The sequence below is a fragment of the Schistocerca americana genome, chromosome X, assembly GCF_021461395.2.
Source record: "Schistocerca americana isolate TAMUIC-IGC-003095 chromosome X, iqSchAmer2.1, whole genome shotgun sequence".
Lineage (NCBI taxonomy): Eukaryota > Metazoa > Arthropoda > Insecta > Orthoptera > Acrididae > Schistocerca > Schistocerca americana.
In genome coordinates, this window is record NC_060130.1 from 790,003,986 (window position 1) to 790,026,769 (window position 22,784).

Below are 22,784 nucleotides of genomic sequence, written 5' to 3' on the forward strand. Positions count from 1 at the left end.
TACAAAGGCACCAGGATTTTGAGCATAAACGTTTATAGGTATACTTGAGTTTAATTGGAGAAAGTATCAATGAAAAAAGGTGTCCTATTTTACCCCGTACTACAGTAAGTATTATGATCTTTAAATGACTTAATAAAAAAGGACAAGTCATAAATGAAACTTTTTATTCCGTTCATTATATTAATTTGTTCTTTAAGAGAATAATTTTTTTGTATCTCTATTCTAATTTTATCTTACATATGTGTCTGTTGGAATCAATATCTTACTGAGAGACGAATTTTTGGAAAAAAATACATTTTGATGGCATCTGTTACTGATTACATCTTTGATCAGTAATACTTTTAATTTTGATCAAAACTGTTATTTTGTTCTTGTATTGTCAATTAAATGTGTAACAATTTTCAGATTTTTTTAATGTCTGTGATTATCTGTATAATTTGAGTTTTGTTGCTCTATGTTACTGCTTATATGTGTAAAATGTAATGCTTCTGATTTGTTAAAATTTTGATATCCTTATGTTTCTGTTTCATGGCTTATCTGTTCAAAAATTTGCATATTTTTTATTATTTTTTTAAATTTTACTTATGTCTATACTTCACTCACATATATGTACCTGACAACTCTTATGAGGCATGAGATGTTTTATAAGACTCATCAGGTAAATTTCCTCTGGGGTTCTGGAAGACATCTGCAGTTTTATTTTTGCATTGTGCAGGTGGTGTCAGACCAAATAAATTTCTCTCATCACATTTTTCATGCAACATCCAGTGTCGATTGGAAATGTTGTTTTATTTCTCATTACAAATAAAATGTCCTTTAAAATGAAAATTTGTTAGTACACTGAATATCACAGTTGACTAATTTGGGACTGCTCTATTAACCCGTAAAATATAAATTCATTTTAAAAACATTTTGATTGTGTTGTGAAAAACACTGAAATTTTCCGTCGATATTACATGGACATTACGTGAAAGACATGATGGGTAATATTTGTTTAAGCTGATTCCTTCTGCACATCATGAAGGCACAGTTGCTAATATCAGCCAAATTCATGAGATAAAATGGGTGTGAAACTCTTAGGAGAGACTCCTGGAATAGATGTCAGGTGTCACACAACAAAGACTTTTGCCCAGTAATAAAGCCGTACCTGTGACTCTGAGGAACTGTGCATATGTGGCAGGCAATGAACAAAGGCAGTGGGTGGATTGAACCATTCCAGTGGTTGCAGTGGCAGTGGTTGACAAGGAATGGCAGCCAGCACAGGCGCAGGTGCTGGGGCGGGTCCCACCAGCACTGTAAAGTTGCACAGCTCATAACCATCTCCTGCAATAAGAGTAAACATAGGCAAAATGTCACTACAGAAAAGACCAAGTGACATTACTGTCAAATGTAAACAGCTGTGTAATTGACTGTGCATTGTACATTGTGATAGCAACTCTGTTTCTTCTAGAACTTGGTGATAAAATACATTCCACATTTGAGGAAATTTGATTGTTAGCTTAAATTCAGATACAATACAAACATCTAAATCTACATTTATACTGTTTGTCCACGATAAGTTGACGATTCACTACGGCTGCCGAGCGCCGATGAGCGGTGAGAGGAAGACAGTGTCGGCTGCTTTCGGCAATGCTGGCACTATTACCCTCGTTTTGTACTTAGCAGGAAATCGGAGGCGGCTCTCGCGGAAAGACTGGGCGCTGAAGTGACACTTCCGTCATATCGGAAATCACCTAATTTGTGGACATAATCATGATCGAGATTTTTACGTACAACTTATGTATTATTTATCCATCGCAAATAATGAAAAATGAAAGTAGATGAATCTACAACTTAACTGCGTCTGAAAAAATTGTCAAAATGATGTTCACTAAAGATCACTGTCATTTCTGTTTGATTGAAGATCATCATCATCATCATCGTAGCTTGAGGGCGTGGCACTGATGATAGTTTAATCGATGACCATTTCCATTGTTCCATCTCATGTCCAATACCTTTCCCCTAGCTACTGCATTTTCTTGGAGTAACCTTGCCAGTCATGAGCAGTAACTGAAAGGAAAACAGCATTATCGGTAACAAAATTCTGCTATCTTCCCTTCGACATGCCACCCGTGAAATTGTTCTCCCTGAAATTGTGTTTTATTTTGACTCATGCCATCTCTGTCGGATTTAGATCGCAGTTGTGGGGCGGTAAACGGTCATTTTGTAGGCTCTGCTCTCAGCGATTTTATCCACGGCGCACACTTTCACGGCTGGTTTGTTTTGCTTTTTAGACAACAGTTCAGTCTTCCTCATTGAGTCGTTGCAGTTTATTTACCTGTCTCGCTACCACTCTAACATCGTAATCCTGAAATCATATTTATTAGTGATTCTGTCTAACTTCTTGCTGCGGTATTGTGCACAATCACAGAATTGAATGAAATATAGAAACCACACCATATCTGCCAACACCCTCAGTCGACGTCCGATAGTTTCGTCATCTTCAACAAATTCGCTAGTTAGTGAAAACAGTTTCTTGCATGAAACTTCCTGACAAACTAAAAATGTGTGTCCGACAGGGTTCCCAGATTCGAGTCTCGGTCTGGTACACAGTTCCAACTTGTCTGGAAGTTTCAAACCAGCACACACCCCTGTGCAGGCTGAAAACTGGTTCTAGTTTCTTGCAGTTTGCAGCAAGTACTTACCGAATTTGTCATTTTGTATAAGTTTTTCTCAAGCTTACGGAATTTGCGTGTGTTCAGTAGCGCTGCGAAAATGTCAGTGTCGAAAATGAGAACGGCACAAAGACAGATGGGCAGAAAAAAATGTACGAGTGGAACCCCTAAACACTTATAATTGGCACCACCAGTCAAGAAAGTGCGAAATGAGTTAATTAAACAATTTGTTTCACCAGAAGGGAAAGCAGAATGACAGTACAGACGTCTTTAAATTTTAGCCGACTTTTTCTTAAATGTTACTGTAAACATAAACGCATTTCATTTGCGATAAAAGTAGTAAATACAGCTTTCAAAAATCGGAGAGTAATTAAAAGGCAGTCTCTTGGTGAGATACCACGCCGAATTTTTGTTTCCTGTTAGCGAATATTTGATTATACAGTAGACAAGAGATGTTCGCACTTTACATATGACATACTCAAAGTTTTTAATCTGAGTGAAAATTGAATAGTGTTTCTTGGTAACATCCTCTAACATTTTTTATTTTGTATTTCGTCACGATTTTTATTCATTAATAATAATGAAACAACAGTGAACACTGCTTTGGTTTTTAAGAAGAACTGCACTTCTACAGCAAGTACTTGCAGATAGTTTCTGACATAAACTTACACAACTGACATGAACAAGTAAACTTGCGTAACATTTTGTTCTAATGTAAACACCTTAGCAAATGCTTACAGAACTTACTTAGTAGTAAACAGCCTTTCGTAATAATTCGTGTCTAGGGGCAGCTTGACGTTGGCAGCGTGCGGAGAAAAATGAATATGTTTCAAGTGGTGCCGATCTTCTACGCTTCTGGCAGCACTAGCGCGATCGTCAAGTTATTGTGGCCAAACAGTATTACTGGTAGCACTGGTGCAGGGGATGAGTGATTATCGGTAAACATATGCATAAGCTTTATTTCTCGAATTTTCTCGTCTTGGTCATTACGCAACATGTTCGCTGGAGGAAGTGGTACGCGGCCTGACTCGTGCTGGAACGTATTCTCTCGAAATTTCAAATAGCGGAACTCACTTTGTAGTACAACACAACTCTTGTAGCGTCTGCCAGCGGAGTTTCTTGAACATCTCCGTAACGATCACGCTCCGGCTAAATGATTTCTTGACGAAACGTGTCGATCTTCGTTGAATCTTGTCTATTTCTTCTATTAATCCAGACTGGTAAGGGTCCCGGAAAACGTGTACTAACAGGAATCAGTCGTAGAAGTGTTTTGTTAGCTACGTCTTTCGTGGGTGACTTACATTTCCTTAATATTTTTCCAGTGACTCTCAGCCTGGCACCAGATTTCACTACAATTAGTTTTATGAGGTTATTCAACTTTGTGTTGCTCTGTACATTTACTCCTAGGCATTTTACATTTTATACTGTTCCAGTGATTTATTGCCAATACAGTAATCATACACTTGGTTTTCTTCGCCTATTTATGCACGCTACGTAACGTTGTTTCAACTGCCTGTCGCTGCGCCAATCATCGATCCCTGCAGGTCTTCCTGCAATTCACTCGTCTGCTGACTTTTCTACCTTCGTATGGACAATCATGTCATATGCGAACAACTTTATGGAGCTTCCAAAGTTATCCACTACTTCATTTATGTAGGTGCGTGTTGGTAATCTTGGCTCTGAGCGCCCGTAAACTCCCAAACACACATTTAAATAGGCCGTGTATTATGAATGAAGAAACACACGGCACTGGTGTAATATTCTACAGTGTTTATTGTTTACAAACCGATTTTCAGTTGTTACACCACTGTCAAGTGCAAAATTAAATATCATGTGTGGTGGTTAGCGGTGAGCCAGAAATCATGTAGGCCCCTATCTATTATAAATCACAGTGACTGAAAAGTCACCTGCCCGCATCTCGTGGTCGTGCGGTAGCGTTCTCGCTTCCCACGCCCGGGTTCCCGGGTTCGATTCCCGGCGGGGTCAGGGATTTTCTCTGCCTCGTGATGGCTGGGTGTTGTGTGCTGTCCTTAGGTTAGTTAGGTTTAAGTAGTTCTAAGTTCTAGGGGACTTATGACCACAGCAGTTGAGTCCCATAGTGCTCAGAGGCATTTGAACCATTTTTTGAAAAGTCACCGTTTTCACAATAACAGTTTTACAGTGTCTGGTTATAGTTTCAGTCACAACTAGAAGTCATAAGTAACAACTAAAAGTAGTATTTAACATTCAACGTAGTGAGCCATATGTTGGCCGAAGTTCGTCATTCTTTCTACGAACCTTGTGTCACACTATCGAGTCTGCCTATGATTTCAGTGTCAAGTCGCAAGGAGGATTAAAAGCAGCATTTAACATTCAGTGCCGTGTGTCACCTGCAGACCGACATTTGTACTTCGTTCTAAGAACTTAGTGTCTCATGGATAACCCAGCTGTATCCAAAGAAATGGACCAAGAAGCTAATTTGCTCTGAGAAAAATTTTACGCTTGGTGTTTTATCTGGAAGCACTGATGTGTTTGCCTAGAGAGTGATATTGGACGCCGCCCCCACCCTCTCCGTCCCCTGAAATTGTGGTTGTGTTGCATATACGGAGGTCTAGTTTAGTGTGGTGTCCATACTGTAAGACACACGCCATCAGATTATTTGACTTGTCGCTCTAGCGAAGTAGGCGACTGTCAGCAATATGTCTCGTGGTCTTATCGTGGTGTATTTATCTTCTGCCGTTAGGTCAGACGATAGATATGCCACTTGCACGCTTAGAGTAGCGGATCGACCGTGACCAACTTTAAAAAGAACTTGATTAATTTTCACACACATTTATTAAAATAATAAAAAGCATAGAAATAACTTAACTTGGCTCTGGATGCTATTTACAATTGACAGTCTGAAGTTCCTTTGGTCTTGGTACGTTAATCTTATTCTCACATATCTCTGATACTTGACAAAGTGTCTATACATTTCTCTTCATGGCTATGTACAGGAATATGATAATCTTCTTAGGTGCAGACTGAAAATTGACTATAGACTGGTACAGACTAATGCAGACTGGTACAGACTGGTGCAGACAAATGCAGACTGACTAATCGGAGGTCTGTACACTCGTTATAATACCTCGCGCGTTCAGGTATCACTGCGCGAGTGTGATCCGCGAGGAGAAAATGTTCTACGTTAGCAGCAATCTCATTGGCTGCGTTACATATTAATACGCGGATCGGCGGAAGCAGAATTTGGTCCGTCTCTTAGGTAGCGCCATCTCGTAGTGCAGAGACGGACGAGCGCTGCGCCTGCGCTGTTGTGCTTAGCGGGGCGCGCTCTATTGGGAAAGTTGTGTACACGCTGACTACGCGGAACTATGTACACAACAGTTAGGTAGAAAGGTGATAATTCGATTGAGAATCAGTGAAACCACTGATGAGAATGCCAAATAGAAGTCGTTGTAACAGAGTGTCCTCTAGTCTAGCCTAATGTTTACGTTTGCGTCATATTTAAACCTACTGAACGCACTTATCGTAGTAAAAACTAAAGCTGCAATGTAAATTCAGAATACGTATACTAGATAGTGATGCATATTATACACTTATATCGCATGTAAACTACGAAAACTGCAAGGAGGCGCTTCGCCTAAGTAGCTTTTACCAAATGTTTAACAATAGTGGATTCACAAACCGGATATATATTTTTTTCACTACAGTACACAGGTAAACTTTTATGTGTATCTTCAAGTATTCCACTTCAACTATTCCCGACGTCAGCTTTTCACTGAAAGATCTGTCTGGCCCACTATTTTCATTTGCATACCATCCATCTTAACACACATAATCAAGTCTTCATCAAAAACTACTTGGCGGAAAATTTAGGAACACGTGTCGGCTTTAGCAAGTGGAGAATTGAATGCTCGTAATTCGCACACAGTGTATTTCACATTCATTTATTATCTTTTTCAAATCACATAATCAATTCAACGACACACTATTGAAATATTCGGTTTTGCACCCTTTACGGAGAGAATGAATCCCATTGCATTGACACCTTTCACCTTGACAGAAATACCAGTGAGAAGATATATTTACTAGTGCCTGTTAGTTGCCACTGGCGATTAACAACAGTCTAACTAATCACTTTGGCCCGAGGTTCTTTAGTAGTTCTTCGATGATACAGTCTTCAACGGATGTCCTGTTGTTTTTTAATTTAACATGATTGTGGATCTTTTCATGTGTCGGTTAGAGTATTTCTGGGTGAGTGGAGATGCTGTCCTGTGTTGGGAATCTTGTTTAAGGTTCAGGGCAGTTATGGAGATCAGAGAAATAACGTGCCAATCCCTGACAATTTTCTTTACTAGTTAATACGAGTTTTCCATCTTGTTTTCTGCGAAAGTCCTGCAAAATTCTCGCGTATTGTGCTTGCGGAAATTTCTCTCTATAGCGTCCAGTTGCTCCTTCATGTACATTCTCTTGGCATGTCGATGAGTTTTGCAGTTTGTTTTCTGGATTCGTTAAAACGATATAGGCTCTTCGAGGCTTTTTTACTGTTCTATTCATGGACGGCCTGTTTGCGCCTTGCTAGTGTATTTTCACATTCTGAGTCCCAACATGGGTGTTCAGTGTTCTTTTTCCGTTGTATCAGTTCTTTTCTAGTCCGCCCCCGGTAGCTGAGTGGTCGCCGGCACGGTAGCTCAGCGTGTTCGGTCAGAGGGTTTATCTATCCTCTGTAATAAAGAACTGAGTGAACGGAACAACGAACAACCTGACCGGGTGTCATCGAACGAACACTATAGGACAAAACGAGATAAAAAAAGTGGTCAGCGCGACAAAATGTCAATCCTAAGCGGCCGGGTTCGATTCCCGGTTAGGTCGCAGATTTTTTCCGCTAAGGGACTGGGTGTTGTGATGTCTTAATCACTATCACTTCCTCCCCATCGACGCGCAAGTCGCCGACGTGGCGTCAAATCGAAACACTTGCACCCGGCGAACGGTTTGCCCGATGGGAGGCCCTAGTCACGCGACATTTACATTTAGTTCTTTTGTTTCTTGTGTGATCTTTCTATGGAATTCTTCCCATATATTTTCGTGTTGTCTTTCCCATTCCTGCTTTATGTTGGATTCTATTATCTTTTTCGTGTCAAACTTCGCTATGTGTGTCCTTTTCTAATGAAGTATCTTTTGTGTAAATTTGATTTTGATTCGAGTACGGTAGTGGTTTGACTCAACATTCGCGCATCTGCGAACTTGAATGTCGTGGATCTCTTTAGCTGTATTGTCTATTTGGAACTCTCCCATCCGCCGTTTAGGTGACCTCCATGTTTTCTTTTTTATTGTGGATTTGGTGAGGGATGTTGACATAAACTTCAGGTTGTTCTGTTGTATATTTGTGCACGGGAAACTTTCCCACAGTTCTCTGGTGACTTTTTTTCTCTGCCGATTTGTGCTCTGAAATCACGTAGCAAAATTCTTATGTCATCTTTGGGGATCTTGGCCATCACTGTCTCTAACGTTGCCCAGAATTTCTCTGTTGATTTGCGGTATTTTTTGCTATCCCCATTCCTTGTGTGTGTAGATTGATCATGGTATATTTCTTGTTTGCGCACTGTAGGCACATCGTCATTAACCTACTGGTTATGGCGATGACTTCTCTGATTGAATGGATTATCTTGTTGTGTGCCATGAAGACCTCGCCCAGAGGTGGAACACCCCTGGCTATTCGTTTTCCTGTCTTGCTCTTGGTGAGCAAAATTTAAAGGATGAGAGTAATTTTCGCATGGTGTGTCACTGCCAAGTAATATAGCCCGATGAAATTCGGACCGTAAATTGAAAAATTACAGTACAGTAGGTAAGTGAAAGAAATACGCTGTGAGACGAACAGAAACGACACTTTCATTCAAAAACAATAATTACACTGAAGTCATCGCGATTTATGAACGTCTCTTGGACATTATAAAAGGCAGGAGATATTTCGTAACAGGACGTGTGATCACCACGGTCGGAAATACACTACTGGCCATTAAAATTGCTACACCACGAACATGACGTGCTGCAGACGCGAAATTTAACCGACAGAAAGAAGATGTTGTGATATGCAAATGATTACCTTTTCAGAGCATTCACACAAGGTTGGCGCCGGTGGTGACACCTGCAACGTGCTGACATGAGGAAAGTTTCCAACCGATTTCTCATACACAAACAGCAGTTGATTGGCGTTGCCTGGTCAAACGTTGTTGTGATGCCTCGTGTAAGGAGGAGAAATGCGTACCATCACGTTTCCGACTTTGATAAAGGTCGGATTGTAGCCTATCGCGAATGCGGTTTATCGCATCGCGACTGCTGCTCGCGTTGGTCGAGATCCAATGACTGTTAGCAGAATATGGAATCGGTGGGTTCAGGAGGGTAATACGGAACGCCGGGCTGGATCCCAACGGCCTCGAATCACTTGCAGTAGAGAAGACAGGCATCTTATCCGCATGGCTGTAACGGATCGTGCAGCCACGTCTCGATCCCTGAGTCAACAGATGGGGACGTTAGCAAGACAACAACCATCTGTACGAACAGTTCGACGACGTTTGCAGCAGCATGAACTATCAGCTCGGAGACCATGGCTGCGGTTACCCTTGACGCTGCATCACAGACAGCGGCGCCTGCGATGGTGTACTCAACGACGAACCCGGGTGCACGAATGACAAAACGACATTTTTTTCTGATGAATCCAAGTTCTGTTTACAGCATCATGATGGTCGCATCCGTGTTTGGCAACATCGCTGTGAACATACATTGGAAGCGTGTATTCGTCATCGCCATACTGGCGTATCACCCGGCTGATGGTATGGGGTGCCATTGTTTACACGTCTCAGTCACCTCTTGTTTGCATTGACGGCACTTTGAACAGTGGACATTACATTTCAGATGTGTTACGGCCGGTGGCTCTAACCTTCATTCGATCCCTACGAAACCCTACATTTCAGCAGGATAATGCACGACCGCATGTTGCAGGTCCTGTGTGGGCCTTTTTGGATACAGAAAATGTTCGACTGCTACCCTGGCCAGCACATTCTCCAGATCTCTCACCAATTGAAAACGTCTGGACAATGGTGGCCGAGCAACTAGCTCGTCACAATATGCCAGTGACTACTCTTCATGAACTGTGGTATCGTGTTGAAGCTGCATGGGCAGCTGTACCTGTACACGCCATCCAAGCTCTGTATGACTCAATGCCCAGGCGTATCAAGGCCGTTATTATGGCCAGAGGTGGTTGTTCCGGGTACTGATTTCTCAGGATCTATGCACCCAAATTGCGTGCAGTTCTAGTATAATATATTTGTCCAATGAATACCCGTTTATCATCTGCATTTCTTCTTGGTGTAGCAATTTTAATGGCCAGTAGTGTAGATGCATTGCAACCTGCTCGCCTGCTGGCCACAAGGTTGGTAAGGAGTTGGTGTGGTAACGGCGTTCCATTCATCCACCGGTGTGTTTGGCCACTGCTAGGTGATCATTTGTACATGTGGATGTACTGCAGAGCGACTCCCCAGCGCATACCACACGTGCTCGACGGGATTTAAATCGGAGGAACAGGTAGGCCAGGCCCTTCGACGACTATCCTCTCGTTCCAAGAGCTGCCCCACCTGTGCGGTTCCATGCGGTCACCTTGTCATCCATAAAAATGATGTCGGGGCCGAATGCGCATCTGAAAAGACGCACATGGGGAAGGAGTACAGTGTCACAATAACAATGACCACAGAGTGGGCCATATTAAAAGATTTGGAGGTCAGTGTATCCATGCTACATTGTGCCTCTCCAACCAAAACACCTGGACCACCAAATTGTTCCTGTGTGCATTACGTGTTTCCACCTCTCGACAGATGTGCGTACGTGCTGAAGAGCGTAGGTACAGAAGAGGACTCTGCCGCACATTAAAGGTTTCTATGGATTATATTTTTTGTTTGTAGTTTGATTGTTGATTGAGTGTTCAGTTCGTAGTTTCCTAAGTTTATTTTGCAGCGCTAAAACTGTAATTGGCATCCGATCTAACACAAGAAAATGGCCAGAAAATAGGTCACTTGGGCTACCTCCAATAACCTAAGTCATCTGACCGCCACCTTTCCCTAGGAATTGGCGGGAAAAGGATTAAGCCTATGCTGGATGGGATGGATGTATGTCTTTATTTTCAGTCTCCATTTAAACAATTTGAGGTAGTACCTCCATCCAGAGTGTTGACCATGAGGTCTGGAGTCCAACTGACCTAGTACACAGTACTGCCACTAGAGGGCACTGTTATCCCTCCTGTGACATAATCCAATATGGCGGTCTTGAGGGGGAAAAATGTCAAGAAAAGGACTGAGCCTGTTCTGGGCTGCTGGGGAGAGGAAGGAGTTACTTCATTTTTGGAACAATTTATTTAGAGACGAATTTCACAACGTTTATTTATTACACTGATACAAAACACTCGCCCCAACGTGCTTAGGGTCACAGTAAGTAGTCTGCATACCTGCAAACTACTCGTAAATAATGCAGTACACTGATGTGCAGACACGCAAACAAATCGTAAATCACCAAAATAATGCAGTTCACTGATGTGCAGACATGCTCACTAATTATAAACTGTCGAAATAAAGAAATACAATTTATTTAGGGATAGATTTCACCTGCAAACGACTCGTAAATCACCGAAATTATGCAGTACACTGGTGTGGAGACGCAAACAACTCGTAAATTGTCAAAATAATTCATATAAAAGGCTCTGCAAACACGCTTGCTAATCGTCAACTGTCGAAATCATGCATTGCACAGCGCCCAGACTTGTTCACAAAATAATGCGACAGACACGACAACAACACGTAAATCACTGAAGTTATGCAAATATAACGCTCTGCCAACACGCTCACAATGCTTAAACAGCCGAAAATAATGTACTGCAGAAACACTCAGTGCACATAAAAAACGCGACGTATCAGCGAACTGTCCCCCCTACAGAACTCCAAGGCACGCTTTCTCTGATCCTATACGTGATACGCCTCTGGCCATGTGTGTTTACCATTGCTGACGCGATGCCTGTGGATACTGACATCACAGGTCGTACTATAGAAATCTGTTCCAGAATAACATCAACTGCTTTTTCCCTAGCGATCTTAACAGGACATATGAGGTGCATCTAGCCATGCACGCTTGCTTACCTCCCCAACGTGGCTGACGCATCACCGCAAAATTTCCACATGGCGACTCATCATCTAAAAGGTTCTCAATGCTATATTGACGTCACATGGCTATGTAAAATAAGAGCCAAGTCGACCTCTCGGAAATTGTATAGTGTCCCAGAAATAGTTAATGGTCGCTTTTGTAGGAGCATTTGTGATGTCTCAAGTTGTTTGCATGGAAAAACTTGTCCTAACAGAACCTGTTCAGCGAAATAGCACAGAATAGCGCCGAATGCATTCCTGCTGATGGTCCTAATGTGACACCCCGTCCATCACGTGTTAAGTCCTGCTTTCAACAAACATCTTCGAAATGCAAATGTTCTCACAGCCACGTAGAGGCTCCAACGTCCCGGCACACAGGATGTATTGTGAATGAATGGAGCATTATGATTGGTTCTTATGGGATTTACTTGCCAAATTACTGACACGCTGGTGTGGAGGCACTGTCCACCTTTTTTTTCTTTCTGCAGACGAAACTTTCAGCGGCAAAAAGTATTTTGTATTGATCACCATATTGCACCGACAATTAAACCTTGCAAAGTGGCATACAGATCGTCAAATATGGAAAGATTCTTACTCAGTTACACTGTTCTGCCACTAAGGACAGGGGATTGAATATTAGAGCATGAAACCGGTGTCCAACCCAGCAATATATCACCGTGTACCGTGTCAGTGTAGTAAACATACAATTCGTGTTCTGCACCATGCAAAATCGCCACTTTTACGTCATTCCTACAGCATCAGCTGCCAGACACTCGTACATTTATCGCGAAGACAGACAGCATAACCACACGTACTGTAGGTATACTCCTTGCTGCACTAGATATTTCCCACGAGGTCTGGCAGTCATCCACTCCCAACACGTGACCAGAGCGCGAGTGCCTACTTTAAATTTCTGATTTGCATTGGCTGGAAGGCCTGAACGTTAAATAATTTCGAGGTGTAGTCTGGAGCTCATGAAAGTGATGAGTCAGCCGGCAACTCCCGTGGTGTTTAGGTGGCAGGCCGTGGCCCTCTGGGCCGGAGTTTTGCGTCATAAAGTGGCTATCATCTGGGCACTTTCTCGATGTGTGTTGCTGTTTAATGAGCGTGCACTTGTTCGGTAAAAGGCCCAAGAGCAGAGCGTATAGTTATTAGCTAGAGGTGGTATTGGATAAAACTTACGGAGTTGGCTAAAATTGATTCACGCCAAAAAATGTCGTTTGTTACTGGATAAATATGAGTGTGGAGATTTTGTGAGGCATTTCCCGTTATTGACATTGAACTGTATTGTTGTTTTGCTTTGTGGAGATTATCGACAGGAGCTGTTAGTGGTCAGTTGGGGCCAGTGTATGAATTACTGGTGGTATTCCAGTCCAATGTTCGGATCTCGGAATCTTTCCTAAAAGTGGTTATACGAGGTGTGGCTATGAAGCAGCAGGATTGATGCTGTCACAGAGTAAGTACGTATGCGCCAAAGATGAGCGACCAATAGCTGTGAAGTGTGATGCCTCCTCAGTCGAATGCGGCATCTCTAATGTCTGTAGAGAAGTCAGTGTGGCAGTAGTCTTCGTTTGCGTAAGAGTTGTTACTTTGTTCTGCCGCAAAAATGATACTTATAGTAATAGAGCAAGTTGCACACGAAATTTGGAAAAAAAACTGCTATTGAATCCTATACTTAAGTTAAAAGAAGTCTATGGCAAATACCGTTTATCACGTACGCGAGTTTCTAAGTTTCTGAATGGTTCAAGCGTATCCAATATGGCGGAGAAGATGTTGACGATGATACACGCCTGGAACGCCCTTCAACATCAAAAACGGATGAAAAAGAGAAAAAGTAGGAAATCTGATTTGATATGACCATCGCTTGAGTATTCGATCGATTGCTGAAACTGTCGTAACTGACGAAGAATGCGTAAGACGAAATTTACACAATCACTGTAACTCGAGGAAAGTGGGTGCAAAATTAGTCCTGAAAATTTTCACGATCGAACAAGAAGCAGCTCTTGAAAATGTTTGCAGCGACACTTTGAATACCACTGAAATTGACTATAATTTCCAGCAAAAAGTGATAATACGTAACGAATCTCGGGCTTTTCACTTATGATCCAGAAACTAAGCGTCAGTCCATGTACTGGAAGGGGCTAACTTCACCCAAAGTGAGAAAAGCTCGAAAGAGCAAATCAAGGTTCAAAGCGATGATGATTGTTTTATTTTTCGATATTCGTGGAATTGTGTATTTTCACTGGACTCCTGAAGATCAAACTATTAATTAACGTTACTACCTTGAGGTTCTTGCGCAACTCCATGTGAAAATAAGTAATAAATGACATGAATTGTGGAAGAACCTGTCACGAATTTTGCATCAAGAAAACTCACTGCCTCATACCACATTGTCTATTAAGAGGTTTCTAGCTAAGTACAGCATCCTATTGTTAGATCATCCACCTGATTCCACTGACCTAGCGCCATGTGACTTTCATCTATTCCCCAAGGTTAAATCTGCAATAAAAGGGACAATATTTCGGCCCGTTGAAGCAGTGAAAGAAAAAGCGACACGCTTCATCAAAGAGCTCACAGAGGGAGACATCCAGCAAAGTTTCCATTAATGGAAAATTCGCATGAAATGTTGTAGGGACGGAGAATTGGAGGGTACTGAGGGTGACAATAACTAATTATGTACGTTTTTGAAATAAATATTTTGCAACTTTAGCCACACCTCGTATTACTGCAGGGTTTTTAATTATTGACTTCGGAGTGATGAAAATTTAACCACGTCTCATGGCTCAAAGCGAGACTGGCGACTCTAATTTATACTAATTTTACACGTGTAGCAGTGCAGAAAATTAATCCAGTTCCGCTAATAAACGTTTCCAATTAAATCCACTGAACAGTGCGTTGCGTAATTAGTTTCACGCGCCGCACATCACCAAGAGTTTGTGAATTCTGGCCGAGGCCGCTAGTGTTGTTTCGCACGACACTACGGAAGCCCCGAGGCACGGACGAAAGGAACGTGTCACGTGACAGATTAAGTAAGACATACATATACTGGTGATGAGCTAATAACTTTAATGTTTTCATTTAAAGTTCGTAACAAATTTATAATATAGTCATGGAGAGTTGTACAATGAATAAGGCAGTCACGTCTAACTTATAAGCGGCAGTCAAGTGAAAACTATGTAGGAGGGAGAAAAGTAAGTAAACTGTTTATTATTTCAAAAGTAATCGCCATAACTGTTAATAAATTTATACCATCGTGAAACAAGTCAGTCAATGCCGTCATGGAAAAATGTTTGTGGTTGCCTGCGCAACCATGATTGTGCCCAGGTGCCTACCTTTTCGTGCGAAGCAACTCGACGGCCACGAATGTGTTTCTTCATGGCACCAGAAATATGGAAATCGCATGGGGAGAGATCGGGAATGCGTGGAGGATGTGGAAGAGTTTCCCCGGCGAAACTTCTGCCGCGTCGTCAAAATAGCCTTGGTAACATGGGAGCGGAGATTACCCTACAACAGGATCATGCCTCCCGTCAGCATTTCTGCGCTTTTGGACTTAATGTGCGTTAATTGTGGTGCCGTTTTCCAGGAATTCAATGAACGGCGGGCCCTTGCCGTCAAAGAAAAAGGTCATCTGGACTTTCACGGAGCTTGGGTACCTGTTGTTTCGACTAAGCGACAGATGTTTCGCTATACATTCCTCATCTCACCCCATTCGATTGCAATATTTTTGGAACCCTGAAGAAAGACATTCGTGGATGTCGATTTGCTTCTGACGAAGAGGCACATGCCTAGAACAACCATGGTTTCGTAGGCAACCACAAACAATTTTCCATGAAGGGATTGATCATGTTGTCTCACATTGGGATAAACGTATTAACAGTTACGGCGATTACTTTTGACACAATAAACAGTTTACTTACTGTTTTCCATCTTCCTCTGTTTCATTTGACTGCCCCTTATACATTCTGTTGTTGCCGAAGGAAAATTGGCTCGTATTTACAGTTTTTTACTACTGCTGTCAAAGTTTGAAGATGAAAATTCTGTGACACTGTTAAAGAACTGACGTGTTTCGTCGTAATGTTTCGTACTGTAGGTGTCGGCAAAAAAAAAAAAGAGAGGAAACTCATGATTGCACTTTTCAAAGAATGTACCAAGTACAGTAAAGCCTACAAATGACCAACGCTTACAGATTTATGTAAAACATTTTTCAGCATTAGTCATTTCTTTATCATAGCACTATGTGTGTCGATGGTTCCCACCGTTATTTTCAGGTAGAGAATTACGTAGCTACACACATGGTGTTAGTGCAGGGCACCAATGCCTTTACACAGCTGTAGTCCAAATGTGAAACAGGCTATGTTTCTACTTTTGAGGTAAAGCAGAACCAAAAAGATGCTGCGTACTGCTATTTATTGTATGTAGAAACTTTTTGGTTCTACTTTTGCTCAAAAGAGGAAACAATCTGTTTAACAATTCGCTTGCTGATGTGAAAATGCGTCTCTGCTCTCCTTCAATATTAAGAAAGTAAGTACGTCATTCTGCACCTGAAGATAACGATGTAGACCATATAAACGCGTGTTGATTCTATAACAAAGTGACTGGCACAGAAAACTATTTTCAAATGGTTCAAATGGCTCTGAGCACTATGGGACTCAACTGCTGAGGTCATTAGTCCCCTAGAACTTAGAACTAGTTAAACCTAACTAACCTAAGGACATCACAAACATCCATGCCCGAGGCAGGATTCGAACCTGCGACCGTAGCGGTCTTGCGGTTCCAGACTGCAGCGCCTTTAACCGCACGGCCACTTCGGCCGGCTGAAAACTATTTTGTTTATATTTAACCATCAGTCGCAATTCTCATGATGCCGTTCTTTATGGACGAAATAACTAAATGATCAGCATTTGCTGCAAGGACGAGGTATGTCTCCGTTCACCAGCCGGTTGTAATCACCATTTGCGGAGATGCACATGTGAGCGCGGTCGAGTGTCTTGGTAGCAAGGTGACCAGACGAAGGCGCCGGCCGCACGTGGGGAGAAGCAGGTGGCGTGCTGCAGACACCGATCAATGCGCCAGAGCCGCCACCACCGCCTCGCGTCCAGGAGCACGGCTTCGTCAGTTCCCGTTTCTCTCAGCATTCTCAATATAGCTGCGTCACGTGTTCCACTGACTGCGCTTCCTGAATGGTTCTCCTGTTCTGGCCGACTGTGCTCACACCGATATCTGGCAGCCCACTGAACTTTTAGTAAGTTCGTATAGCGCCAATGATCTCGGACGTCTCGGAGTATGAACTGGCTGATGCAAGGAACATCTGAAGATAAATTTGACGTTCAGGTTCGTTAAAAAAAAGGGAAGTGAAAATATTTGCAACAATAGGCCTACACGTTTCAGACACAGACTGAATTGTATGTCGCTGAATGTTTAGTTGTTTAATGGAATGGCCCTTGTTCGTAGAATGTAACAAGTTTCCCGGACACGATGGAGTCCCCGATGAAATCTATACCATTACGGAGTTTTCAAAAGTTTCTTATAAATGGCTTAGCCTTCTAAACCTCGGAACTATAACAGAAAATGCAATAATTTAGAAGGAGGTATTAACATGGCTCTATTTAGTATCTATAGAGCCCTGTGCTGAATCTGTGGTGCAGACCCTAACAAGAAACATTCTGTAGTAGCCAAAAAACGAAAACAGTAGAATTCCAGAAAAATTTTACAATCTTAATTACATATAATACATAATTATTATTTAATTCTGTAACAAATATGCTGTACAATTCATAATTTACAGAATTTTTTATATAAAAAAATATGAACAAAAATTGAATACTGAAAGTATATAACTGTGTTCATTAACGTCGCTATGAAGAAAGATGTATTTTTTTAAAAAAAGAACGGAAAGTTGAAATCCAGATATTTCAAATTTGAAAATAACATATTGTAACTATAAGCAAACACGTTTGTTAGCAAAATACAAGATGACAAAAGGAATGCAACAGTCAAGCAATATTTTACTTTTGTTAAATTCAAATACAACATTCTAATTTTGTCCATCTTAAAGACCGGAGGTGGCGCTTGTTAAGACAATAGTTGTAAATATTTTAGCATACAGCCACTACCATTAGGAACATAATCCACAGCAACCTGTTTCGAGAGTCAAGCTCTCATCATCTGGTTTACTAACTTAATCTTACATAAAATACACTTCAAAAACACTCAGGCTCAAAACATCAAAACAAATAGAATTAATCGGACATGAAGTCCTGGTCATACTTTAAAAATGGTAGCACGAGATTCCCTAAGCCGTTTATCCACGTTACCGCACATTCTCCAAATCGTTGCTTCCGTAAATCGGTAAACACCGGACATCTCACCTGCCTCTCCGTGCACCAGTAGCTCGTAAACATATGTACGAATCCGACATACTGCACTGAGCCATCTGCCGTTCCGTAACTTTCTAAAAATGTTACAAATGACATGGAGAGACACCATAAAACTGTTATTTTGCCTAATTGTTGACATTTACCATACTGACGCCAACCTAAAAAAATCTAAAAAAAACATTGAAGAAGTTGTCAAACATATACACTGTGATCAAAAGTATCTCAACACCGGCTGAAAATGACTTACAAGTTCGTGGCGCCCTCCATCGGTAATTCTGGAATTCAATATGGTGTTGGCCCACCCTTATCCTTGATGATAGCTCCCACTCTCGTAGGCATACGTTCAATCAGGTGCTGGAAGGTTTCTTGGAGAATGGCAGCCCATTCTTCACGAAGTGCTGCACTGGCACGAAGTCGGCGATCCAAAACATCCCAAAGGTGTTCCATAGGATTCAGGTCAGGGGTCTGTGCAGGCCAGTCTATTATAGGGATGTTATTGTGTAACCACTCCGCCACAGGCTATGCATTATGAACAGGTGCTCGATTATGTTGGAAGATGCAATTGTCATCCCCGAATTGCTCTTCAACAGTGGGAAGCAAGAAAGTGCTTAAAACATCACTGCAGGCCTGTGCTGTGATAGCGCCAAGCAAAACAACAAGGGGTGCAAGCCCCCTCCATGAGAAACACGACCACACCATAACACCACCGCCTCCGAATTTTACTGTTGGCACTACACACGCTGGCAGATGACGTTCACCGGGCATTCGCCATACCCACACCCTGCCATTGGAGCGCCACATTGTGTACCAGGATTCGTCACTCCACACAACGGTTTTCCACTGTTCAATCGTCCACTGTTTACGCTTCTTACACCAAGCGAGGCGTCGTTTGGCATTTATCGGCGTGATGTGTGGCTTATGAGAAGCTGCTCGACCATGAAATCCAAGTTTTCTCGCATCCCGCCTAACTGTCAGAGTACTTGCAGTGGATCCTGATGCAGTTTGAATTTCCCGTGTGATGGTCTGGATATATGTCTGTCAATTACACATTACGACCCTCTTAAACTGTCGCCGGTCTCTTTCAGTCAACAGACGAGATCGGCCAGTACGCTTTTGTTCTGTACGTGTCCCTTCACGTTTCCACTTCACTATCACATCGGAAACAGTGAACCTAGGTATGTGTAGGAGTGTGGAAATCTCGTGTACAGACGTATGACACAAGTGAAACCCAGTCACCTGACCACGTTCGAAGTCCGTGAGTTCCGCGGAGCGCCCCATTCTGCTCTCTCACGATGTCTAATGACTACTGAGGTCGCTGATATGAAGTACCTGGCCGTAGGTGGCAGCACAATGCACCTACTATGAAAAACGTATGTTTTTGGTGTGTCCGGATACTTTTGATCACATAGTGTATGTGAGACTACTCAAACCCTGAAATGAATGGAAGAGGACTTAGAGGTGATACTAATGGATAAGAAAGGAAAGAAATTCGACCTGCTTGAGGAACTTGAAATAGGAATCCACTTGATTAAGTTTGACAATGAACTTAATATATAAACTAGCGAAAATGTTAATGGCTTCTTCAATGTTTTTTTTTTTTTTAATTTTTTAAAGCTTGGCATTAGTATGAGAAATCTGAACGGTTTGGCATAGGTATCTATTATAGTATGGTGTCTCTCCATACAGTTTGAAACATGTTTAGAAAGTTATGGAACGTGTGATGGCTCGGTGCATTCTCTCAGAGCCGAACATGGGTTTATAGACTAGTGATGCACGGAGGTGCAGTTGATGTGACCGGCGTTTACCGCATTACCGAAGCAACGCTTTGGAAAATGTGCGGTAACATGGATAAGCGGATTAGGGAGTCTGGTGCTACTGTTTTTAAAGTAAGACCAGGGCTTCATGTCAGAATAATTTTATTTGTTTTTATAATGTGACCTTGAGAGCTTTCTAAGTGCATTTTGTGTAGGATTAACTTAGGTAGCCGGATGATGGGAGCCTGACTCCCGAAACGCGTTGCTGTGGATTAGGTTCCTAATATTAATGGCTGTATGCTAAAATATTTATAACGATGAAATACAATATGCTTCCATAATTTTTCATTGACGAGTTAAGTTGTTCGAAAAGGGTTCTCCTGCCTAAAGATCTCAAGAATCCGCTTCTTGTGGCAGGAAGTAAAAGACAATTATGGGCCCTGGTTTGGATGAAATGACACCGTTTTTGCCAACTAAGGTGCCATGTGTCTGAGAATTTGACGCGATGGATCTCGAGGTTTGAGACGTTCATGTTGACTTAATTCATACCAGCTCTTCACCAAACCATTCAGCGAAACAAGTCCATACAAAGTAATAACGTCTATGTCTTTTACGAACGTATGAACCACAGTATTAAAACGAAGAAACTTAATTATTTTATATTTTTGTGGTGCGAGCGCCTAGGCAGCATGTGGCCCTAGGGGTTAACCTGTAGTTATAACCAGCTGCATATTATCAGTATAGTGTTAACACTGAAAATGTAGAGGAATGAAAACATGTGAACTTTACTAAAAATACAAATGTAACTAGCCTTTGACTACACGGTTAACGAGTAATAACTGGAGTCAATCGTTTCTAACAAATACTTGGAAGTAGCCTGTAAATCCACAAACAGGGTGATTCTGTGATGTTACAAACCTTCTGGGTCGATGAAAAAGGATAAATGCATCCATTTGAGATAAGCGACCCTGGTCCGGAAACGACCGAGTCGAAAGTTATAGGCTCAAATAGTTCTGATATCTCTGACCTAGCTACTGTGCAACACATCTTTTCTACCGAACAACTGCCCATAGCTCTTAAGGTATGCATTTTACACCCGCTAGTTACTGGAATTTTTTTCCGGTTTCCGTCCGTACTACCTCCTTCATGAACATGGAGACCAAAGAGCCTGCAGTAGAAGAGACCTGTATCACAATATCAAAGATGAATCAGTGCTCATAGCTCTTAAGGTATGTGTTTTAGAACCCACGTTTACTAGACTATTTTCCTTGTTTTAATTCATATTACCATCTCAGGAAGTTGATTAAACTACAGTCTTAGCAACAACAGTATCGGTACATGTATTCCACTGTCAGAAGTATGAGAACGATTTTCGCTTACAACATTTTGACTCGGTCGTGTCCGGACCTACCTCAAATTGATACATTTACCATTTCCATCATCCCAGAAAGTTTATAACATCATCAAGGTATCACCTTATATACAGAAGCATTAGCGCATTTGCGGGTTCTCCAACGTATTTGTTAGAAATGGCTGACTCCAATTGGTACTCATTAAATGTGTAAGGCTACTAACATTACTTATCATTTATATGTAAAATTATCCATGTGTGTGCCTTTGTCTGTCTCATTTTTACTGTCCGAGCTATGTCTACATCTAAAACTGTCTATTTTCATATCTGTATAATTGTAACTCATCGCTTTTTTCTATTAGTTACAAAATTTATAAAGACCTTAATTTACATATGTGATGTACATCTACGGACAAAAAATGATTGCAAATTGAGTAAGTGAGTAATGCATTACACCGTCTCTGGCCTTTATGCAAGCAGTTATTCGGCTTGCCATTGATTGACAGATTTGCTGGACGTCTTCCTGAGGGGTATCGTGCCAAATTCTGTCCAATTGGTGCGTTAGATCGTCAAACGAGTTGGCTTAGGGCTCCTACAAAAATCCGCAACTGCGGAAAGATCCGGCGACCTTTCTGGCCTAGATAGGGTTTGGCAAGCACCAAGACAAGTAGTCGAAACCCTCACGGCGTGCGGCCAGGCATTATCTTACTGCCGGCCGCTGTGGCCGAGCGGCTCTAGGCGCTTCAGTCTGAAACCGCGCGACTGCTACGGTCGCAGGTTCGAATCCTGCCTCGGGTATGGATGTGTGTGATGTCCTTAGGATAGTTAGGTTTAAGTAGTTCTAAGTTCTAGAGGACTGTTGACCTCAGATGTTAAGTCCCATAGTGCTCAGAGCCATTTAAACCATTATCTTACTGAAATTTAAGCCCAGGATGGCTTGCCGTGAAGGTCAGCAAAACAGGGCGTAGAATATTGTCGACATACCGCTTTCGCGTAAGGGTGCCGCGGATAACAGTCTAAGGGTCACGAAAATAAATGGCACCTGAGACCATCATTCCTCGTTGTCAGGCCGTATGGAGGGTGACAGGTTGGTAATCCACCACTGTCCAAGGCGTCTCCATACACGTTTTTGCTGGTCATCGGGCTCAGTTTGAAGAGGGACTCATGACTGAAGACAATTTTTACTCCAATAAATGAGATTCCAGGCCGAAGACATGTCTAGAGACGCCCCGGACAGCGCTGGGGTAACAACCCTCTAATTTACGTCAGTAGCTGCATGACAGTTTGTGTGTCGAAAAGTTGTTTTACGATCAGTATGTTGGGATAAACAGTCACATACAGTTTAAAGAGGTGACAGCCGCATGCCTGATTCAGTTTAATTAGTTAAAGTTTTATCTAAAGGCAGTCATTTAATCTACAACTGGCACACAATTGATAGTATTAGGTAGGTAGAGATTTTGAAGGATAAATGAGCATGCATCCGTTCCATT

At 42.0% G+C, this 22,784-nt stretch overlaps 1 protein-coding gene across 2 annotated transcripts in view; it reads right to left on the reverse strand.

Moving 5' to 3' along the window:
• The window catches only part of LOC124555251, a 532,173-nt gene that overhangs the window by 50,921 nt on the left and 458,468 nt on the right, over positions 1-22,784 (reverse strand). For both annotated transcript variants that reach the window (XM_047129116.1, XM_047129115.1), the window contains exon 5: positions 1,148-1,323. In XM_047129116.1, the coding sequence (XP_046985072.1) occupies positions 1,148-1,323 (176 nt within the window). The remainder of the gene's footprint in view (positions 1-1,147; positions 1,324-22,784) is intronic.